The sequence below is a fragment of the Palaemon carinicauda genome, chromosome 6 (assembly GCF_036898095.1).
Source record: "Palaemon carinicauda isolate YSFRI2023 chromosome 6, ASM3689809v2, whole genome shotgun sequence".
NCBI lineage: Eukaryota > Metazoa > Arthropoda > Malacostraca > Decapoda > Palaemonidae > Palaemon > Palaemon carinicauda.
Genome location: NC_090730.1, coordinates 27,520,943 through 27,545,942, shown reverse-complemented (window position 1 = coordinate 27,545,942; position 25,000 = coordinate 27,520,943). Strand labels below are relative to the sequence as shown.

The 25,000-nt window shown below is 38.0% G+C and overlaps 1 protein-coding gene across 1 annotated transcript in view; it reads left to right on the top strand.

The window, feature by feature from the left end:
- Positions 1–25,000, top strand: part of LOC137642528 (cotranscriptional regulator ARB2A) — a 191,947-nt gene that overhangs the window by 94,392 nt on the left and 72,555 nt on the right. Inside the window, exons 2-7 of the mRNA XM_068375157.1 lie at positions 8,677–8,753; positions 9,061–9,161; positions 13,320–13,513; positions 14,479–14,623; positions 22,986–23,105; positions 24,681–24,785. Of these exons, the coding sequence (XP_068231258.1) occupies positions 8,690–8,753; positions 9,061–9,161; positions 13,320–13,513; positions 14,479–14,623; positions 22,986–23,105; positions 24,681–24,785 (729 nt within the window). The 5' untranslated portion in view covers positions 8,677–8,689. The remainder of the gene's footprint in view (positions 1–8,676; positions 8,754–9,060; positions 9,162–13,319; positions 13,514–14,478; positions 14,624–22,985; positions 23,106–24,680; positions 24,786–25,000) is intronic.

Sequence of the window (25,000 nt, the reverse complement as noted above, 5' to 3'; positions counted from 1 at the left end):
CTTGCTAGAGATCTAGCTAAAATTAGTGCAAGGTGCAAATTATGGGGTATGAAGTTAAATCCTAACTAAACTCAAAGTATGATTGTAAGTAAGTCAAGGACAGTGGCTCCTCACCATCCGGATCTCAGCATTGATAATGTTTCTTTAACATTGTATGATTCTTTTAAAATTTTAGGTGTAATTCTCGACAGGAAATTTACTTTTGAGAAACACATTAGGTCTGTGTCTTCATCAATTGCACAAAAAATTGGCTTATTGAGAAAGCCTTTTAAGATTTTCACTGATCAATCTATTTTGAATAAGTGTTTTAATTCTTTCATTCTACCTTGTTTCGAGTATTGTTCTTCTGTCTGGTCTTCAGTTGCTGATTCTCATCTTAAGTTGTTGGACAGAAACTTATGGTCTATTAAATTTCTGATTCCTGATATAGATATTAATATTTGGTTTCGTCGTTCAATTAGTTCATTATGAGTGTTGCATGAGATTTTTCATAATTTTGACCATCCTTTACATTCATATCTTCCTAGACAGTTCCATCCTGTTCGTGATACTAGGCATGCAGTTAATTCTAATTGTCAGGCCTTCTCCATCATGGGGCTTACTATTACATATTATTCTAGAAGTTTTATTCTAGCTGTGACCAAGTTGTGGAATGATCTTCTTAATCAGTTAGTTGAGTCGATAGAACTTCAAAAGTTCAAACATGCAGCAAATATTTTTATGTTGAACAGGCTGACATAAGTCTTTTCATAGTTTATATATGACATATCTGTTTTGATGTTATTGTTTTTAAAATAATTTATTGTTAATTTTTTCTCATCATTTATTTATTTCCTTATTTCCTTTCCTCACTGGGCTATTTTTTCCTGTTTGACCCCTTGGGCTTATAGCATCTTGCTTTTCCAACTAGGTTTGTTGCTTGGCTAGTAATAATGATAATGATAATAATTTGTGTATTTAAGAGATGTATAGCCAGCTCATAAGGTCGGTCTCACTCATGTAGGAGTAAGTAATGTATGTAAATTACATGAGACTCTTGTCATTCATTTAATAGCATTTTTATTCAGTTCCGTATATGTTAATATACAGGGCCAGTCACAAAACTTTTCACTATAAATGTACTTGCATAAAAATTCACTGCACTTCTTTTAATCAAGCACAAAATATAACACCAAGGTTTTAACATGCACTACGGGATATACTACAACGTGGCTGGATAGAGCCTGATGAGGAGGACTGTTGGAAACACTGAACTATAGGAGTGTTAGGCTGGATCTCTCTGTCTGTCTGCTATGCATTGCTAGGTCCCTATATATATTGACCTAATTAGTCTAGAAACTTCCAGCTCATCATTCTAGAAGCTTTTGGGCAGGGCATTTGCAGTGCCAGTGTTGCTAACTTGGCAATATGAAATATGGTGCTATCGTCGCTCGACGAAGCAACGCTTTCAGCTAACCCCACCCTCCTCCTTGTAACATTATAAAAAAAGAGTAAATCTAGTCTAGAACCTTCCTGTTTCTTCTAACCACGTGGGAAAATGACGTAATCACTCATGCTTAGACCTCATGTGGGTCTATTACAGCATACCTTTTAACAAGTTTACATAAGACTTCGTATCAAAACTACGGGGAATAAAAATTTATTTCTTTAAAATAACGTACAGCATCCGCCATATTTTTTTTCCAATAACGTTTTTGCATCTGAATACAAACATACGTGTACATTTATCTATCTATCTATCTATCTGTACGTGTACATCTATCTATTTATTTATATATCTATCTCTTACATACATACATACATACATACATACATGTATGTATGTATGTATGTATGTATGTATGTTTAAAATTCACCTGGGCGACGGTTACATGTCAAATAGACCTATAGTCAAATGAAAATATTATACGTGTGAATGTCACGCATAAACACACCCACATGTAATATATATTTGTTCCAACACAAATACTTACCTCGAACTACTTTCTTTGGAGTCACTTGTGATCTCCTCTCTTTCGACCAAGGTTTTCGCGCCGTTACCCCCCCCCTACTCCGTTCTCTACATAGGCCTACCCCGCCGCCAAGGAATGCGCCCCGAGGGCAGGATCAGGACAGGTCACTGCCTCTCTGGGTCATTCTCCTCATTAAGTTCCTTGGTCGCGAGCAGTTCACAGCTCGCTCTCGTCTCTCTCGATCCTTTGTGCGCGTTTAGTGTTCCACGTGTTCCCAGCGTGGGGACTTGTGTTTTTCGCAGTGCGTTCTTCTCAAGTGTTACCGTGCGCTCACCCTGTGTGTGTCCCCAGTGTACTTAATAGCTTCCTTAGTGTTGTACCATTCGTGTGCGAACGATGGATCTCGCTCGCCGTTGCCCTGGGCCTAGAGCCGGAAAGTCGTGTGGGGCTTTCCTCTCAAAGCCAGAGGTAGATCCTCACTCCCTTTGTTCCTCGTGTAGGGGGAAAATTTGCTCCTCCGCGGACACGTGTCCGGAGTGCGTAGGTTGGGACGATATTCAGTGGGTACGCTACGGTACTGAAAAGAAGAAATCTTCGAAGCATTCCCCCAGGAAGATTAGTGTCGTATCTTCGTTACCGTCGGCCAGTGATCGGTCCGACGAAGCCTCGGCTTCTCCGTCTCCTTCGCAGAGGAGAGGGCAAGAAGTCTCTAGTGTTGTGGAAGGTCAAGGCGTTCTTCCCAGGGAACCCAGTGCGAGGGAAGAACCAAGGGCGGGCCCCTCTAGGTCTAACGAAGGGCCCGGTAGTGCTTCGGGTGAGTCAGGCCTTGTGATGGGGGGCCACGCGTCCTCTGAGGACCCCTTATGGGGCAGTGTTGTAGTCTCAGAGTCCCCCCCGCCCTCGTGGGCTGGTGCGTCGGGCTCTCCTCCACCAGGGGACAACCAAACTAAAGTTCGCCATCCGAGTAGCGATGCCTTCGGATGGAATCTACCGAAGACGCCAGGGAGGTCGCCGCTGAGAATGGACGTGACCCTAGACCCCTGGCTCCCTAGCATGGAACGGTTGGACTCTTTTCCGACGGTCTCCACGGCGGTTCCCGATGATTTTCTCCAGCCCTCGATCTCGGGCACCCAGCGTTCGAAGAAATCCCCCGCGGACCACGCAAACAGCCGTTACGCGAGAAACGTGGCGTCGTCGGACTCGTCGGAAGTGGATTCGTCTTCCGAAGAGGAGCAGTATTCCTTGATTTCCTTCAAGGAATTAATAGCTAAAGGGAACAATTTTTACAATAAATCATTCTTCCTCCCCTTATCCTCGGTGTTTACCGTGTAGGGGCAGCTTAGGTTCCCCTTCAACCACGTGTCAGGACTACTAGTCCTGGAACGTAGTGCAGTGAGTGCACTTCGGCACCAAGAGGAAGAATACATCCAACAGTCTCATAGGAAGACGAACCTCTCCTCGCCACTTAATTCCCGATGCCTCGTCGGATAGAGCTTCTTATACAGCCATCTTCCCCTACCCAGAGTAGGGGACGAGGTAAGTCAGTTGCGGGGAAGTGCCCATTGCTCTTCCCCAGGAGTTTGAGTGGGTGCGGTATTGCACCAAGAAGAAGTAGGCGACGAAGGGTTCGCCTAAGAAGACTAGCGCCGGGCGTCTCGCCTGACAGAGCTTCCCTACCACCCTCTCCTACCCAGAGTAGGAGACGAGGTTGGTCTATTGTGGAGAAGATAACTCCTAAGAAGTAGTTCGAGGTAAGTTCTACTTTCGAGAGTGTGTGGGGAGACGGAGTCCTGGTGCAAGAAGGCCACGTCTCCTCTGATGACCCCATGTGGGGGATAAATGTCCCTAATTCTTCTCCAGTCTCTTGGCGTATTTTTCAGTCTCTTCTGCAGCCGAGGGCCTCGCCGAGAAGGAGCCTCCCAGGTCTGTATTGCAGCGTTCCCCGGACCGGCAGCCCAGGGTTTTTTCTCACCACGAAGGCCATCCTCCAGACGCAGATATAACCCTCGCAGGGAGAAATGCGAGAAGGCCTCTTCAGGCAGGCGTAAGGCCGCAAAGCTTCCGGTTCACCCCGCCAGCGGGTGTAACCGGGCTTCTTTACGGGCAGCCTGGCCGAATCAGCACAGCTGGTTCGGCCCTCGGACTTAAAGGAATGGTTCCCTCCGTCGGGTCAGCCCACGGGGATCCGCGTCCGCGTCCCCCAGAGAGAATACACGAACGGTAGTCCTCGACGGTACGGCGATGCCGGTTCTGACCCCCGAACCTGGTGCGGAGCTCCCGCCGGGAAAGACCGGTACCACCGCAAGGGAGTGCCTGGTATTCCAGAACCGAAGCGCTCGATGGGGAGTGCCCAGCTGGTGCGGCCTTCGGGTCTGAAGGAACGGTTCCCGCTGTCGGGTCAGCCCACGGGAACCGCACCCTCGGCACCCAGAGCCCTTGGGCGGACGAGAGTCCCCGCTGAACCAGCGTTGCCTGCGTTAACCCAGGCCCCTGGTGCGGACGTCCCCGCAGATGAAATCCAGTACCTCGGCAGGACGGCGCCCCTGGCCCCAAAGAGCTAGACGTCCAGTCGGCGTGCCCGGTAACCAAGCTCCCTGGCCCCAAGCCGAGACCTCGGCTGGCGGAGGGGAGGGTTCCCTGATGGAGGACCCCGTCTATAGGAGAGTGGTTAGCCTTTTCAGAAGGCACCACAAAATAGTGGAACCTGCGGCTACGGATGAAGTTTCCTGGAAGTCAAGCCTTTTGAGGATCATGCAGACTCCCTCCCAACCTAAGACGTCCCTAGCACTTCCTCTAGCCCAAGATCTAGTCCTAGAGCAGGAGTATGTCGGCAAGGTAGTGGCCAGCAATGCCGAGGCCCCCAAAACCCAGAGGTCCTCAAAATTGCCCCAGGGCCTCAGACCCCAAGGCAAAGTCTATGTACCAGCAGGACGACGCCCAGGCCCCTTAAGGTGGAGTCAGCAGTAGACATCCTTAGTCAAGGCGTTTCAGACGGTAGAGCCTCTTCGGCCCCAGTCTGGTTCTCGCCAGCAGAAGCCTCCATGATGGAGAAAATGTCGAGGGACTTAGTAAACGTCTCCTCTTGGCTGGACTGGTGGGCTTCCACTTTGGTAGGTGTACAAGCCTCCTTTGACCCCGACTGACCAGCAAGGCCTACTGAGGGACCTCATTACCTCCGGGGGTAAAACCCTTAGGTTATTGACATATCAGTCTCTCGCACTAACAGCTAACAGGGTGCTCTGGAAGCGAGACACTGTTCTGGCGAAGGTGTCTTGGAAGGTACCAGACAGGGAGGCGCGAGCCATTCGCAGCCTTCCCCTGTGGGGAGAGTCTTTGTTTCCTCTGAAGGAACTAGAAGCCATAAGGGAGAAGGTCCTGAAAAAGAAGGAGGCTAACGTCCCCAGACCTACGACTCCTAGGAGACCGCCCTATAAGAGGCCCGTCTCGGATAGTGCCGCGACACCCCAAGCCTCTACCAGCACTACGAGGAGAGAAGCCCCCCCTCTTCCTCCTGGTCCGCAACGCCTCAGCCCCCCCGCAGGGGAGCTCCAGCGCCCTCAAGCTCCTTCAGGTCGGGTTACTCCGCCTCTAGGAGAGGCAGATCAGGCCGCCCCGCTAGAAGAAGATAGAGTGGGAGGCCCCCTATCCCCGCCCAACCCTCGGGTTGGAGGATGCTTCAGACGTCATTGGCAAGCATGGAAGGCTCAAGGAGCAGAGCCTTGGACAGTGTCCGTACTAAAGGAGGGCTACAGACTTCCGTTCCTAACGGAACCACCCCCGCTTGTTCCGGCCAACCGGATAGAATGGCTAGATCCCAAAGACCCGTTAAAGAGGACCGCCCTTCAAGAGGAGCTATCGTCCGTGCTAGAGAAGGGTGCCATGGAAGAAGTTCTTCTCCCAGGACCAGGTTTCTACAGTCGTCTGTTCCTGGTGGAGAAAGCGACCGGGGGGTGGAGACCGGTTATAGATCTGTCAGCTCTCAACAAGTTCGTCAAGAAGACGGACTTCAAAATGGACACTCAGAAGTCAGTCCTGCTGTCCTGGAGGGAGAAAGATTATATGATGACCATCGACCCCAAGGACGCATACTTCCAGATTCCGGTCCACACCTTGGGTCGGAAGTTCCTCCGGGTGAAATAGGGTTCCCAGATCCTGCAATTCAGGACCCTTTGCTTTGGTCTGTCAACAGCGCCCCAAGTGTTCATGAGAGTCTCCAAGGCTGTCTCAGTGGGGGCTCACGAACGAGGCATTCGCCTTATCAGATACCTGTACGACTGGTGGCTTCTTTCCGCCTTAATGGTCCTCTTGGAGGAACAAGAGAGAAGTCTCCTCCAGTTTTGCAAGGATCTGGGGATCGTAATCAACCCGAAGTAGTCAAATCTATCCCCATCCAGCACAAGTGGGACAACCTGGATGTGTACGCTTTCCCCCCCTTCACGTTGATAAGACAGGTGCTCAACAGAGTAAGGGCCGCCCGAAATCTAAAGATGACTTTGGTAGCGTCCTGGTGGCCGGAGAGAGAGTGGTTCGCGGACCTAAAGGACCTAGCGAGCAAACCACCTTGGCCTCTGCTCACCAGGTCAGACCTCCTACACCAACCGCACTTCTTCAAGCTCCACGACAACCCTCTCTCTCTTCGCCTTCACGCCTGGAGACTATCGAGCGGCTCCTGAAGAAGGAGGGGTACTCCACCTCCACAGCTAAGAGAATGTCCCTATACCTGAGGAGATCCTCGACCGCAGTATACCAGGCGAAGTGGGCCTCCTTCACGAAGTGGTGCTCGGAGAAACATATTAGACCTCTTAAAGCTTCGGTCCCGGACATAGCAGATTTTCTGGTGTATCTTAGAGATAAAGTGGGAATGTCAATTCCAGCCATTAAAGGAGTTCGAGCCGCCTTAGGCCAAGTCTTCCTCCTGAAGGGCATCGACCTGGGGGCCTCGAGACACATAGCGATGCTGATCAGGAGTTTTGAGCAATCCTGCCCCCCTCAAGCAAGTAGAGTGCCCAGGTGGGACTTAGCCAAGGTCTTGAGGATGCTAAGTCGTTCCCCCTTTGAACCCCTGAAAGATATCGGAGACAAGGATCTCACCCTCAAGACCGTTTTCTTGCTAGCCTTAGCTTCCGCTAAGAGAGTGGGCGAGATCCATGGTCTGTCTTACGAAGTTTCTCACTCCAAAGGGTGGAAAGAAGTATCCTTCAGGTTCGTGCCCTCCTTTGTGGCTAAGACTCAGAACCCAGCAGTCTGGGACCCGAGGTTTGAAGGTTTCTCAATTCCTGCCATTCCCAAGACGGGCATTACGGAAGATTTGAAGTTATGCCCAGTACGGACGCTCAGGAAATACCTGGAAAGGACAGCTTATCTCCGACCAGGTATCAAAAACCTCTTCGTTTCCACAGGTGTTAATAGGAAGCAAGTTTCCAAGAACACCATTTCCTTCTGGCTGAGACTCATCGCTAGAACCTAAGAAGAGGATAAAATGGCAGTGCCAGGCACTCCCCGGCCCCATGACATCAGGGGTCTGAGCACCTCCTTGGCCTTTGAGAGAAACATGGCAGTGGGGCAGATCCTACAGGCAGGCACTTGGTTGCACCAGTCAACCTTTACTGCCCACTACCTCAAGGATTATTCAAGGAAATCCTTGGACGGGTTCTCCATTGGGACAGTCATTGCCGCCCTCCAAGCTGTGTAGCGGTAAGGCCAGAGGCTGTCCCCAACGATGAACACATTCTTCGCGACTACACTTCGGAGAAAATCGTCAGAAGATTTTTTAAGAGGTGAGTCTTAGATAATAGCGTAAGGTTGCGCAGTTACCCTCACTCCCGCACTCTGATAGGCCCCGCATTCCATAGCCCTCTAGGCCCTACGTGCCAAGTCAAGTGTCAGAATAGCACTCCCGCCTCCTAAAGTATAAGTCTCCAAATAAAGTAGTTCGAGGTAAGTATTTGTGTTGGAACAAATCAAAAATTTTAAGTAATTTTTATTTTTCCTAACATACTTACCGAGAACTACTTTCGGGTAATGGCCCTCCCTTCCGTCCCCGAGTGCCATCCTTCCATTGCCAGGTTGGGCTAATACGACGAACTTAATGAGGAGAATGACCCAGAGAGGCAGTGACCTGCCCTGATCCTGCCCTCGGGGCGCATTCCTTGGCGGCGGGGGTAGGCCTATGTAGAGAACGGAGTAGGGGGGGGGGGGGTAACGGCGCGAAAACCTTGGTCGAAAGAGAGGAGATCACAAGTGACTCCAAAGAAAGTAGTTCTCGGTAAGTATGTTAGGAAAAATAAAAATTACTTAAAATTTTTGATATATATATATATATATATATATATATATATATATATATATATATATATATATATATATATATATATATATATATATATATATATGGTCGATATAATAATTTGGTTAATGAATACAAAAATAGAGGGGTATGCTAATTGAAATTTGCAGAATCTACTTTATTGAAATGGAATAAGTCATAGCACTCCATTACTAAGGTCATATAATAGACCTAACTTGTATTACATACAATTGATGAAAAAGAAATAATGTCCATTAGAAAATGTGTAATGGCTATCTTTATGGACATAGAAACCACACATCCAATGATGCAGAGAGAGAGGTAAAGTATGTTGGGGAGTGCCAACTTTCTAAGCCCTTTTAATTCGCCAACTTATTGTACAACACTTAAAAACTATTTTTTTTTGTTTATTCACAGAGTAAAGGAAGAAATGGCGTCTGCGCGGGATAGTGAATTTCCTACGGACCTAGCAGGATTTGGCTATGAGTTTAAAAGTAAGACTTGTATTTTTGTATACTTGGCTCTTGTTCATTAACTCTCATTTTTTACTTTAGATTGAAATTCATTCAACTATATTAATCACTCACCTTATTTCCCATGTATAGAGAATATTTCAAGCCACTTGTTTTTCCTCACTAACTTCCATGCAATAAAATATAAAAGTAATTTTCTCGTTAAAAATTTTCATCCTTGTCATTTTCATTGAATAAAGTCCCATGGTTCGAAATAGTTTGTTGAAATAGATTAAATCAAGATCTACTTCTTGCTATTTTCATAATTATTCCCTTTTAATTGTCACAGATGGAAAGATGAGAAATATAAAGACAGGTGGACCATTTGAGTTTGTTGTACGAGAAGGCGATCAGGCCTACAACCAGATGCACTACGAAGCATTGGGAGAGGTATTGTAATTGTCTTATTCTTAAACACTGTTATTTTTTACTCTATAAATTTTGCATAGATTGAAATTATCCTTATGAGAAATGTGATGGTTAGGCAGCTTCACGTTTCAGATCTTACAACTGTGTATACACACACACACACACACACACACACACACACATATATATATATATATATATATATATATATATATATATATATATATATATATATATATATATATAGGATTTCTATGCAATGCTATACAGTAGTGATATAAGATATAACTTCGCCTATAGAAATAATGAAACACCTGAGCCTATACCAAACATAACAGTAGAAGAGGTAAAGAAAACATTAAAAGGCATGAAAAGAGGCAAAACAGCAGGAGATTTCATAGTAAAACTGGCTGAACTCTACGCCAATTGTATGGAAGAATGCTCTATACCTACTGCACAGCTTGGAAAAACTTTATCATTATACTAATTCACAAAATGGGAGACACAAAAGACCTGAAAAATTACCAGTAAGTTTACTCTCTGTATTATATAAAATATATACAAAGATCATATTAGGCCGCATAAAAATTCTGTTAGACTTCAATCAACCAAGAGAGCAGGCAAGCTTTAGAAGTGGGTATTCAACAATCGACCATACCCATATCATTAACCAGCTAATGGAAAAATTAACAGAGTATGGCAAACCATTATGTATAGCATTTATAGACTATGAGAAAGCTTTTGGTTTTGGCAAAACATCAGCTGTGATGAGAACCCTTTAAAGACAAGGAACAGAAGTATCTTATGTTAGAACAGGAAGTACAGCAATCCTAAAACATCATAAAGCTAGTGAGAAAATTCCGATTGAGAAAGGAGTTAGGCAGGGAGACCCCATCCTTCCTAAGTTAATCACAGCATGCCTAGAAGTTTTTAAGAATTTAGATTGGGAAAGTGTAGGAATTAATATTAATTGGGGATACCTCAACAATTTTAAGATTTGCAGATGACATAGTTGTGTTTAGTGAATCATGGAAGGAATTACAAAAGATGATAGAATATTTGAGTAGAGAAAGAATAAATGTATGACAAAGTGAATATGAGTAAAACTAAGATGATGTTCAGTGAAAATGCAGAGACAACAAATAAGATTTATGGACGAAGCTCTATAGAATGTCAATGAATATACGTACTTAGGACAGACAGTAAATGTTTCCCAAGGACATCATTATCATCATCTCCTCGTACGCCTATTGGCGCAAAGGGCCTCGGTTAGATTTTGCCAGTCGTCTCTATCTTGAGCTTTTAATTCAATACTTCCCCATTCATCTTCTACTTCGCGCTCATAGTCCTCAGCCATGTAGGCCTGGGTCTTCCAACTCTTCTAGTGCCTTGTGGAGCCCAGCTGAACGTTTGGTGGATTAATCTCTCTTGGGGAATGCGAAGAGCATGCCTAACCCATCTCCATCTACCCCTCATCATGATCTCATCCATACATGGCACTCGAGTAATCTCTCTTATAGTTTCATTTCTAACATGTCCTGCCATTTAACTCCCAATATCCTTCTGAGGGCTTTGTTCTCAAATCTACTAAATCTATTGGAGATTGTTTCATTATCATACCATGACTCATGTCCATAGAGTAACACCGATATCTTTAAACTGAATTAGTATTGACCTTCTGGGGTCACTTGCCTTAGTTAGATGGGCACTGCGCATCACAAGGAACTGGCTATCCTTTGATGTATATAGCCAATGAATCCTCTATGGATTTAGTTTCCCAAGGACGCAAGACCAAAATTAAAAGAAAGATAAGCACGGGATGGAGGGCATTTGGTAAACAATATTAGATTATGTAATAAGTAAAATACCACTTTTTCTAAAAAGAATAGTATTTAATCAGGTGTTCCTACCAGTGTTAACTTATGCATCGGAAACTTGGTCTTACTAAAGTCTTAGAACATAAGATACTAAAGTCATAGAACATAAGCTAGTTACAAATCAAAAGTTATGGAAAAATATAGTTATTGGAATAACACTGAGATAATGAAAAGAGCAACATGGACACAAGAGCAATCTAAAGTAGAGGATAGTCTAACTACATGTAAAAAAAAAAAAGAAATGGACATGTGCAGGACATTTAATTACAATGCCAGACAATAGCTGGACATTAAGAACAATCTCATGGGTACTTAGAGATTGTAAAAGAAGCAGAGGAAGGAAGAGAAGGTGATGTATTGACGAACTGAGAAAGTTATAATTTTTTACTGTAATTACCATTTAAATATCTTTAGAAATGAGTGTATCTGTGTATTCATGGAACACTTCGAGTGAAAGTCCTTTATTTCTTATCGAAAAACTTTGTTTTTTAGGATAAAAGCATCATAAGTTATGAGCTCACACCAAAATCAAATTAAACTCGCAAATCGAGGAACTAAAGTATGTGTATATATATATATATATATATATATATATATATATATATATATATATATATATAATGCAATGTGGGAGGTGAAAGCCCCTTTGTATGTATTTGAATGGAATTATGCTGTAGAAATATATACAGTATATATATATATATATATATATATATATATATATATATATATATATATATATATATATATATATATATATATATGATATCTCACAGGAATAACATCAGGAGAGGGTTCCCGGTCCCCTCGTCTGGCTGGGAGGAGCAGAGAGAGGAAAGGTCCTCTTCTTTTTCCTTGTTTGGGTGTAGGCTACCCCCCAAAATTGGGTGAAGTGTCTTGGTAAATATATATATATATATATATATATATATATATATATATATATATATATATATATATATATACATACAGTCATGTAATAATATTTAAAAATTAAGGCATTACCCTTCCCTAATATTCTGTGTATGTTCAAAACATTGGTAAGAGGCTGGAATTGTATATGTGAGCCAAAATGGGAATGTATGGAAGAATTGATGAACCAACTACTCTTTATGGCAGTGAGGTATGAATGTCGACTGCCTATGAAAGAGAATAGTTTGAGCTAGTGAGATGAACTATTTAATGTCGTATGTGTGGGGTATGGAAAGGGTGGAGATATACTAGAAGTGGTGAAAAGTTTAAAATAATGGGTCATAGTATTTTGACTTTACAGAGGTATTGCCGTCACTAGTTATAGCCCTTATCTGCAGTCTCTTTATAGCTCTCCACTATACCTTCGGTCCCGTTTTCTTTATCCCATCTTGCTGTCTAACCTCCTCTAACTTTTATTTTATAGCGCAACTGCACGATTGTTTCCTCAGTTCCACATGGGTGTTGGATGTCCTCCAAGGCCCCAGTGCTCTGCATTAGGGCCCAAATTCATATATCCAACCATACATCCAGCCGTAGTTTAGTGATGCGGAAAGATTTGACGACAATAAATTTGTTAAAAGACTGAAAAGTTTAGTAATGCTATGAGGACGTAGGAGGAGAGGAAAGCCAAGAAGTGTTGGATAGAGGTTGTAAAATAGTATATTTTGGAAAGGAAAGGCCTTGTGAGATGGGAGAGCCTACTCTATGTATTTGTTATGTTGTAGAAATTATATATATATATATATATATATATATGTGTGTGTGTGTATATATATATATATATATATATATATATATATATATATGTGTGTATATATATATATATATATATATATATATATATATATATATATATATATATGTGTGTGTGTGTGTGTGTGTGTTCTGTCTTATTTTTCTTCCTCTTGTTTTGTTAAAGTTTTTATAGTTTATATAGGAAATTTTTATTTTAATGTTACTGTTCTTAAAATATTTAATTTTTCCTTGTTTCCTTTCCTCACCGGGCTATTTACCTTGTTGAAGCCCCTAGGACTATAGCATCCTGCTTTTCCAACTCGGGTTGTAGCTTAGCAAGTAATAATAATAAATGAATAAATATATTTATATATGTATATATATATATATGTGTGTGTGTGTTCATTTACTATATATATATATATATATATATATATATATATATATATATATATATATATATACATATATATATATATATATATATATATATATATATATATATATATATATATATATATATTATATATATATATATATACCGTATAAGTTATCTAAGAAGAAACCGAAATAGTTATAATTATTTATTTCACAGGTTATTACAGAAGAAGTGTACAAACTTTTGGAGTCGGATTGCAACCTCAGAAGGTTCTTGGTTCCTAGTGATGCATCTAGGAACGACCCCAGTACATTCATATTCTTATCAGACGGTGCTCTCGATAACCCTGATAGACTGCTGGTCCTTATCCATGGAAGTGGAGTTGTGAGGGCTGGTCAGTGGGCTCGAAGGTAGGTCATGAGAATAGGTATTTTTTTTTTTTTTAATTAATTTTTTTTTTCTTTTTCATGTCAGTGAAGTTTTTGTCGATTGTAGTAATACTCCTGTTTTTTGGAACGTAGTGTACAGAGGCTTTTGCAATTTAGTCTTTTTGTATTTTCTACTGTTTATTACAAACGTGTATTGAACACGTTACTTCACCTTTACTTATATTTGTACGGTCATTACCCTACAAGATTTTTGTAGGATGTTTACTGTCTAGATTTATTATAAAGCTGTTTTTTAGTTTATATATTGGTTTTCATAAGTATTATATTTATCTTTTTCCTATTGTATGGTATTATTGTCAGTTTCTGAGTATTTTTTTCTGGATATCAAGGACTTCTAGTTGACAAAATGTTTATAATTGCATCTATGCGTTGGAAATTTTCATTATAAATTCTTTCTGTTAATTTACATTGTACATATTATTTCTCAGATACAAAAGAGATGGGACTTGAACTGAGCTTGAACTGAAGTTTGTAATGATGATTTTGATTACCATTTTTTGTTGTGAAACGTGCTGGTAATACAAATTCAATTCATATAGTTTAGACATAAGTTTCTCTTCTTATGACGAATCTTTTTTAACGTCGATGCTGTTCTTAAAGTATTTTCTATTAATTATTCATTATTTCTCATTTTTATTTATTTCCATGTTACATTTCCTCAGTAGGCTATTTTTCCTTGTTAGAGCCGTTGGGCTTATAGCATCCTCTTGTTCCAGTTAAGGTTGTAGCTTGGCTAATAATAATGATAATAATAATAACAATAATAATAATAATAATAATAATAATAATAATGATGATGATGATGATGATGATGATGTTTCCATTATTGATATATTTTTTATTTAGGTTTTTAAGTTTCACTTTGCTATTTTCCTTACTTCATAGAATGTGTTTTTGAAAGTATTTTTTTTCTTTTTTAATTTCAGGTTGATAATTAATGACTCTTTGGATTGGGGGACACAGATCCCCTTTATTAAAAAAGCACAGGAGATCGGCTATGGAATACTAGTCATGAACACAAACGACAACAAACGCAAAGTTGCAGGCAGCCAGAAAATGAAGATAATCAAGGTATGGAGTTTAGCTGGTGCTGTAACGTTAAGGTCTTCAAGCATTTGTTGGTTTCACTATCAAGGGTTCTTCATTTTGAAATGTTTTAATCGTAAATTAGCAGGTCTTATTTTTATAGCTGGAGAGTATATGGGAGTATATAGATGATAGAATATAGATGCAGGAAGAGTTTACAGCTCTCAGTCTTTTGTTTCACTGCCATCATATCACTTATACATTAAGTGTACATGTAACCATATTGTTCATAGCTTTTGCATTTTCGTAAATGGAACTACTACTTCAATCGAAAGGGTTACTCTATTGTATTTCTCTCTCTCTCTCTCTCTCTCTCTCTCTCTCTCTCTCTCTCTCTCTCTCTCTCTCTCTCTCTCTCTCTCTCTCTAATATTATAGGACCTTGGCTTAGTCAGCTCTCAGAAAAAAATGAAAATACCAGTAACCCATTCTTGCTTAGTGGTGCAAACTTTAAAAGTTAAATGCTTGAAATTTGTGGCTGGAAACAACCTGGCAGAATTAGTCAAGGATCGTATAGATATTTCAGTATTTGGAATTCACGGCCAGAGTGTGATTGAGTTTGTGGTTGCCTTGAGTGTCACCATGAAACGATTGGTTCGGATTCTGGTTGCTGTCGTATAATGGCTTTTTATGACTCTTGTGAAATACAAAGTTTCATTATTAAGGAATTGAAGAATTAAAAAGGCAAAATGATTCCCCAGATTTGATCTTTATTTAGAAAGGAAAGAATCAATATACTAATTGCAGATCTAGTAAACCAGAGACTAAGCAGTGGTTTAATGGTTGATTGTATCGGAAAACATAATCCTGGGAAAAGTTACTATAAAATATTTTTTTTTCTTTGGTGCTGTCATAAAGGAGGGCAGTTTTAGAACATATAAATTAATAAGAAAACGTGATGATGAGTAAAGAAACCGTTGATATAATTATAATTTGTATTGGCGATATGATTGGCGAATAATTTAGGTGTGTATCCTTTAGCTCATATAAAAAGCAGCATAAAAATATTATCTTAGAATATGAGATTTACTCGATTTTGAAATAGGAAAGTTAAGTGGGAAGAAATCTGTTGCATCTAAGTGCTTTGAAGTCAGGGTCACCAAGCCATCTCTCATATTGAAAATGATTTTATGAATAAACATTAAGGTGAAGTGCTTATGCATCAAAAACTTGGATTCTTACTAAAGCCTTAGAACATAAGGTAGTTACAACTGAAAGAGCTATGGAAAGAATAATGATGGGAATAATACCCGGAGATAGATAAAGAGCAACGTGGATACAAGAGTAAACTAAAGTAGAGAATATTCTAACAATTTGTAGAAAAAAGAAATGGACATGGGTTGGACAAATAATGAGAATGCCGGATAGTAATGAACATTAAGAATAACAGAATGAGTCCCTAGAGATTTCAAAAGAACCAAGGAAAGGAAAGAACACAGTGAGTGGGCGAACTAAGAAAATTTGCGGGTATAAACTGGCTTAGAAAGACTAAAAACAGACGTGAATGGAAGGTCATGTCTAAGGCCTTTGTCCTGTTGTCGACTAGTCACGACTGATGATGATGATGATAGTTGAATACGGTAAATCAACCGGGAGATTGATTGATTGTGAGTTATCTGGCATCCTGATCAACCAGGAGAGGGATTTTCAGATAACCAATTAGCTCTTCTGGAACTTATCCATTTTATTGCATATTTATGCAGCTTCTTTAAATTGAATCCATCAGGCCCTGTCTCTTTTGAAAGGGGAAGATTCACACTCGTAAAACTTTTTTTTTTATACGATCACAACTTATATTGTGGAAAGGTTGCTTGATGCTTGACTAGACTAAAAATGCTTTCAAAACAAAGAATCACCCACTATTGAGCCGATGCAGTCCATGATGACTTCTATAGGCACTGTAAACCATGGTAGAGGATGTTTGAATTTTTGGGGACTTAATTGATTACACTTAGGGAATACTTGAGTGTCTTTTCAATACCTTAGCCATCTCTAGATATTTTGTCTAATTTTATAATGTTCTTATCACTGCTTTGATATTTGTTGTCTTTTTGTGTTTGGATATTAAATAAATAGGGAATAGAAATCTCTTCATTGATGGGAAACATCATATTCCAGAGTAAGTTGCGGATTTAATAGTCGTGAAGAAAAAGGGAAGGAGAAGCGAAATTTTAGACTATATCGAGTCTCCATTAATTTTTACCCCATTCAGTATGAATGGATAATTGACTTAATGAAGCCCACTGTCAGAGAGTGCTATCGGGCTATGAGTATGGAAGTCATGCACAGAACCTCTTCTACAGATCGTACTAGATGATCAAACGTAGTGGGGTTATCTTCTGATACTCATAGAATGGTAAAAATAGTGTGAAAGGAAAAGAATTAATGTCCTGTCTTGATATTCTCCCTCATGCATGTGGTTATAATCTAATCTTATCGCCATGTAAATAATTCTACTTGCTTAATTTACCGGTGCGGATGCACCAGATAGGTGGTATATAATTGAGAGATTGCGTAATTGCAACTAACTTTGTTTCAGCAGATAGCAAGCTTTTATAACAACAGTTTCAGTGAAAGAAGGTCACATAAATATTATTACAGTGTACGAGCGTGTGATACGTGTCCGATACATAACAATCTGTTGTCAAACTGTCATTATGTAGTGGTTAGATGTCAATCATAGATTGAGAAGATATATTCACAACACCAATCTTAATTTTCATATTAATAAAAAAGCTTTACAATTGGCAAATGGGATTGAAATCTGTTTAAAAAAGGGATAAAATTATGGGTATGTAATTTCAAATATTTGCCTAGCCTCATACACCATCAGGAAATGGCCAGGTTATACTATAGTAAGCCAGTAAAAGTATGATATTGTACTATATGATGTCATGGTCAGATTTACATTTGAGATATCAAATTAAACTAAGTTCTTACTTGTAGACACCAAGGTCTCCGATATTATTAATCTATAGCAACAGGAATAAATAAACAAAATTAAGTGCTAAAATCAATCCCTTAAAGGAGTATTAACTGCTGAAATATATCTTTTTGAAAAATAAATTAGATTCAGGAGTCGTTCACGATGTAACTAACTTTTTTCTTACATAATCACTTCTTGATGGGGTACGGAATATTGATTTATCAAAATAACGAAATATAATTTCTATTTGACATTTTCACCCTCTCAATACTACTGACATATAATATAATTCCTCAGTAATATTCTTGATGTTTAGTAATGAAGACTAACTTGTCTTTGGTTCATTATACTAAATATATCCGAAGCTGACAGGAATCCAGTTTGCATTAGCATGATTTTTCTCTTAATGCTTAGGAACTATTGATCCTAAGCGTTTATTTGTCATTTTCAAATTGCTTTCAGGATCTTTTCGTATTGGAGGTACATTTTATGAATAATTCCCATACACTTAATACCAAAAACATATATTCAAGCTGGTAATGAGAGTGACATAATCAAATAAATTAAATTTTGAGGTGAACCTTAAAGTTACAATTGAATGGGTGGTATATGGTATAATGCTATTGTAGGTTTTTCATAAGCAGTTTTAAATTATTTGAAATCATGTGAAAATTAATTTGTTAGATAAGTAACAATTTTTTTGTGTCCATCAAGATCTTTTTCCAAATGTATCCCCCTCTCCATACACATTTAAGTGTCATTTTACTCTCTTTTTTATGCACAAACAAAATTGATAATTTCCTCTTTTGTCATTTTTACTTCAATTACTGCCATGGCCACTCATTCCCTGTTTTCTTTTCTACTTCCTATTCTATGTCTACAGTACTTCTTAACTTTCCACTACCTTCATCTCCCTCGTGACTTAGCATTTCCTATTCCAATCCCTACCACCTGTGTTTTCTTTGATAGTATCTAGACCTTAAGGCATCATTATTTATAAATATCTTACCTTGGTTAGGTTTTTCTTTCTGGCAAGGGAATTGCCCCCCCCCCCCCTCTCTCTCTCTCTCTCTCTCTCTCTCTCTCTCTCTCTCTCTCTCTCTCTCTCTCTCTCTCTCTCTCTCTCTCTCTCTCTCTCTCTCACAGATTCTAGAAAAGATAAAGTGTTTTGTTCTTGATAATAATGCATCACTTGAGCATGTAAGTACTTGCGTCATTTGTATGTTTTTTTTTTTCTTTTTTCTTTTTCTCTAGCGTGTCGATGTCTTTTGCATGTAAAATAATATGGATAATAGTATACGTCATTAATGTTTTCCTATTACACTGTCTTCTCTTATCTTACTTTTTACATAACTAAATAGTTTATTTTTGATAATTTTTTCGTTTTCCTTCAGTTATATTTTAATGTTTAGTTATCGCATTTATGACGTGCATGTACTAACCAAGATCCAAACGATTTCCTATAGTTATTCTGTCTTCATATTTGTCATTCTATGCGTTGTAGGTTTGAGTCATCTTTTATCATTTTAAAAATTGATTTTTTTCTTTTGGATCTTTTTCCATTTTTCCTGATCCTAAGTTGTTTTAATATCGGTTAAAACTTTTTATGGGTTTGCTCCCTGTAGTTTAAATTATAACTGCGACCTTTGTAGCTATATATAACACATACTATTCGCAATGTTCCTAATTTTATAATGTTTATGTGATTTATAACGTAACCATAACAATTTATGACCGTCGTATTTTCAGGAATATGGTAGTGACCCATAAAATATTGTTTTCTCTCAAGATCTAATATTTCGTTTTCTATGATTTTATTTTGGGCATACTCGCCTACTTTGTTTTCTTTTGGTGTTTTCAAGAGTTAGAGAGAGGTTAGGAGCTATATGTTGAAAGTTTCAATTAGTTTGATGACTTTTTATGCAATTAGTTCTCTAAATAAAGAAAGTGTGATCGAAACATAGGTAATCATACATACGGTTTCCTTGTAGATTTAATTTTATCTTTTTAAGAAAAAGTATTTGGTAATAAACTTGCTTCTGCATCGTAGTCAACCTGTTTTTTTTCGGTAACAGGAACTAACGAAATTAGGACTATCACAATTGTTTATATGAAACTGTATTACAACTTTTACGTTTGATATTCCATTATTATAATGTTTGCGTGAAATATCATACTCGAAATTTTACTATGCAATCTTGATTTATTCATTTTCTTACTTTCTTAAGACCTGTTTAATATCATGAGGTTAAAATTGAATTTGATTGGCTTCCTTGATAAAATTGAATTTGATTGGCTTCCTTTATAAAATTAAATTTAGCATTTTTTTCTTTCACACAACTATTTTTGACATTATTGTTTTTTTTTATGATTATTTTTGGTAACATGGCAATTCATTTTGATTTAAACTAACTTCCTTTCATTTGAAAACTTTCAGTTTGTCTTTTTTGTTTGATAGCAACGTAAAGCGTTAACCTCGTAACATAAGGCAACCTAAAGATTCCTCTCTCTCTGTCTGTCTGTCTCTCTCTCTCTCTCTCTCTCTCTCTCTCTCTCTCTCTCTCTCTCTCTCTCTCTCTCTATATATATATATATATATGTGTGTGTGTGTGTATGTGTGTATATATTTATATGATGTACCTACACATATATTTATACATATTATATACATATACATATATATATATATATATATATATATATATATATATATTTATATATAAATTTAGTGAAAGATGTAACCGTGTTAAACAAGTTAAAGTCAAGCGATCATAGAATGGTAAGAAGTAAAATTTGTTTAGGTCTAAGGAAAGAAAACAAAAAGAAGAACAAGAAAATAAACCTCCTTGTAATAAGATAAAAATATGATGCTATTATTTTGGCAAAACAAAATAGGTACTCCCAGCTACGTAATGAAATGGAAGCAAATAAAGAATAAATGCACAGTAATTTAATAAAATTTACAGTGGAATCAACACAAGAGATAGGTGGAAGACATTCTAAACAAGATCAAGGAAAACTATCAGAAAAAAAAAACCTAGTAAGGAAAAGATTGGAAATGAGGGTAAAATCCAGAGAAATGAAATAGAATTAACAGAAATATCAAAAAAAGAAAAAAAAATAGCTAAACTAAATATCCACAATATTCGTAAACACATTCAGGCCAAAATTAAGGAAATACTAAAGAAAAGAAGAAGCACCAAATTGATGCAAATGATAAAAATGGAAATATTTACAATAGAGATTGAGTGATAAAAATAGCAATGGATTTCTATACAATATTGTACAATAGGGATATAATAAATAACTTCACCAATATAGATCATGAAACACCTGAGCCGGTACCAAACGTAACAGTAGGAGAAGTTAAGAAAGCCTTAAAACTCATGAAAAGAGGCAAAGCAGCAGGAGAAGATGGCTTAACAATTGATATAATTATAGATAGAGGAGATTTCATAGCGGTAAAACTGGCTGAACTCCACTAAATGTCTGCAAAAATGCTCTTTACCTGCAGTTTGGATAAAACTTCATCATTATACTAATTTACAAAAAGGGATGCACAAGAAACCTGAAAAATTACTGCCCAATAAGTTTAATCTTCGTAATATATATAAAATATTTACAAAGATCATATTAGGCCGAATAGAAAGACGGGTAGACTTTAATCAACCAAGAGAACAGGCAGGTTTTAGAATTGGGTATTCAACAACTGACCATACCCATATAATTAACCAGCTAATGACAAACCATTATGTATGACATTTATAAACTATGAGAAAGCTTTTGATCCTGTTAAAGCATTAGCATTATTGAAAGCCTTTAAAATACAAGGAATAAATGAATCTTATGTTTGAACACTGGAAGATATCTATACAGGAAGTACAGCAATCCTAAAAATACATAAAGATAGTGAGGAAATTCCGATTAAGAAAGGAGTTAGTCAGGGATACCCCCATCTCTCCTAAATTATTCACAGTATGTCTAGAAGTTTTAAGAATTTCGATTTGGAAAATGTATGAATTATTATTTATGGGGAATACCTCAACAACTAAAGATTTGCTGATGGCATAGTTGTGTTTAGTGAATCACGGGAGGAATTACAAAGGATGATAGAATATTTGAATAGAGAAAGCATAAATGTAGGACTGAAAATGAATATGAGTAAAACTAAGATGATGTTCAACGAAAATCCTGGGAGACAACAAATAAGAGTTATGGACTAGCCTCTAAAGATTGTTAATGAATATGCATACTTAGACAGACAGTAAGTGCTTCCCCAGGACACGAGACCGAAATTAAAAGAAGGATAAGCATGGGATGGAGAGCATTTGGTAAGCAAAATGAGATTGTGAAACGTAATATTCCACTTTCTTTAAAAAGAAAAGATTTAATCAGATGGTCTTACCAGTATTGACTTTAGTATCAGAAACTTGGAGCCTTACTAAAGCCTTAAAACATAAGCTAGGTACAACTCAAAGAGCTATGGAAAGAATAATGATGGGAATAACACTAAGAGACAGAAAAAGAGCAACATGGATGCGAGAGTAAACTAAAGTAGAGGATATTCTAATAACTAGTAAGAAAAAGAAATGGACACATCATGAGAATTCCAGACAATAAATGGACAATAAGAATAACAGAATGGGTCCCTAGAGATTGTAAAAGAAGCAGAAGAAGGAAGAGAAGACGATGGATCGACGAACTAATAATGTTTGCGGGTGTGGACTGGCACAGAAATACTATAGAATGACGCAAGTGGAAGGGCCTGATAATGACGATGAAGGTAATATATATATATATATATATATATATATATATATATATATATGTATATATATATATATATATATATATATATATATATATATATACATATATATATATATATATATATATATATATATATATATATATACTGTATATATATTTGAAACGGTCAGTCAGGTTCTACTCAGTATTTTGATTGTTTTTTTTGTGTTTTATTATATAAATAATATGCCTACACACATATATATTTCTATGTATGCATATATAAACTTACTGTCTATAAGAAAGTTAGTATATAATATAAAAAAATGCAAGGAGGCATAGAGAATTTTGTAATGTAAATCAGATCTAGACCAGTAGACTGACAGATTTTAGAAATTAATTGTAATTTAAGGTTATAAAGTTTATCGTAGATATATGTGGAATGCTCATCTTTTAGATATGGTGAGAAATAAAAACAAACAAATAAAGTTATAATGCAAAGAAATTTTCAAGTAGCCAGACAGAAAAATGCTAGGAAAGTAAGAAGTCTGTTATTTCGAACTAAATCCTATACAACCGATAGACTTTTGAAGAATAGCAGTTCGTTTTAAGCCTTAGTGAGGTCAAAACATTTTAGTTTTAAGTTTAATTTTTGATTTGCCCACTTTTATAGGGTAGCGGCTCTCCTGAAGAGCATGCCTGCTATGTCTGGAAAAAGTTCGTCCACAAGGCAAAGGCCAGACACATCGCCCTCATTGCTCACAGTTACGGAGGATGCGTCACCACGAATCTGGTAAGTCCCTAAACATTGGCTTAATTCTCTACCTTTGCTTTAGTTTCAGGAAGGAGGGAGTTGTGATACATGTATAGAATGTTAATGTCCTATTTGACCGTTAATTTTCATATTTTCTTAGATGCTATTATCAACAAAGATAAGATTGTTGGTACATTGTATAATTCTTAGCTTTGATTCAGAGTTGACTATCAGTTGGAATGATCAAGGTTTGGTTAAAGTAGAGCTATGTAAGATTGTGTGTTTGCTCACATCTTGGGGATATATGGATTCTTTATATTTATTTTTTATTTATTTATATAACCATCACTTCAGTATTACTGGAAGTAAATTTCTTTTAACTAAAAGTAGGGTATTTTGATAATAGAATGTACACCGAGTTCTCTTGATTGATTCATGCCTTAGAAATATTAAACCACATTAAACAACAATTAGTATGAAAGGAATATAGGTCTACACACATTGATTATTTTTACCATGCAATTTATCCCTTGGTGGACATGGGACTTATCTCATTTATCAAACAAAGCTTAGTCACTTGCACAGTTTACATGTGAACGGTAGCAAGTAACAGATGCCTGGAAAATACCTGTAGTAGTATTTTTTTTTTCTTATATTTAAGAGCTCTTACTATGATTTTATGGTAACTGCGATACTTATTGCGGTACTTATATTATTATTATTATTATTATTATTATTATTATTAGCTAAGCTACAACCCTAGTTGGAGAAGCAGGATGCTATAAGCCCAAAGGCTCCAACGGGAAAAGATAGCTCAATGAGGAAAGGAAACAAGGAAAAATAGAATATTTTGAGAACAGAAACATTAAATTAATATTTCCTGTATAAACTGTAAAAACTTTAACAAAACAAGAGTAAGAGCAATAAGATAAAATAGTGTCTCCGAGTGTACCCTCAAGCAAGAGAACTGTAACCCAAGACAGTGGAAGACCATGGTACAGAGGCTATGGCACTACCCAAGCCTGGAGAACAATGGTTTGATTTTGTAGTGTCCTCCTAGTTGCTTACAATAGCTAAAGTCTCTTTTACCCTGACCAAGAGGAAAATTGCCATTGAACAATTACAGTGCGGTAGTTAACTCCTTCCTATCTATTATATTTTCCGAACACTCGCCGTATCTTGCTGTCCAGCCACTGAAGCCATTGTTCTTTAGTCTTGGGTAGTACTATAGCCTCTGTACCATGGCCTTCCACTGTCTTGCATTAGAGATCTCTTGCTTAAGGGTACACTCAGGCGCACTATTCTATCTGATTTTTCTTCCTCTTGTTTGTTTTGAAGTTTTTATAGTTGATTTATAAGAGATCTAATTTAATGTTGTTACTGTTCTTAAAATACTTTATTTTGATTGTGTATTACTTCTCTTGTAGTTTATTTATTTCCCTACTTTCTTTCCTCACTGGGCTATTTTTTCCTGTTGGAGCCCTTAGGCTTATATTATCTTGCTTTTCCAAGTAGGATTGTAGCTTAGCTAGTAATAACAATAACAACAACAACAACAACAATAATAATAATAATAATAATAATAATAATAATAGTGATTTTTTTTTTTTGCAGTTTCGTTCGGAGAAAAAAGACTTCTTGAAAAGAGTCTTTGCAGTAGCCATGACGGACTCTGTGCATTACTACCCTAACCCTGATGCCTTCAAAGCATTGGTGAAGGTAAGTCAAGACCCCTATCCCCTCTCTCTCTCTCTCTCTCTCTCTCTCTCTCTCTCTCTCTCTCTCTCTCTCTCTCTCTCTCTCTCTCTAGCTTTATAATTTTAGTACTGTTGACTAGATGACAGGGATGACTACGAGACAATCAAATAATCTAGTGTCCACAAGAGCCAATACTGATATAGGATCAAGAGAAATTAATACTAGACCTCCACAGT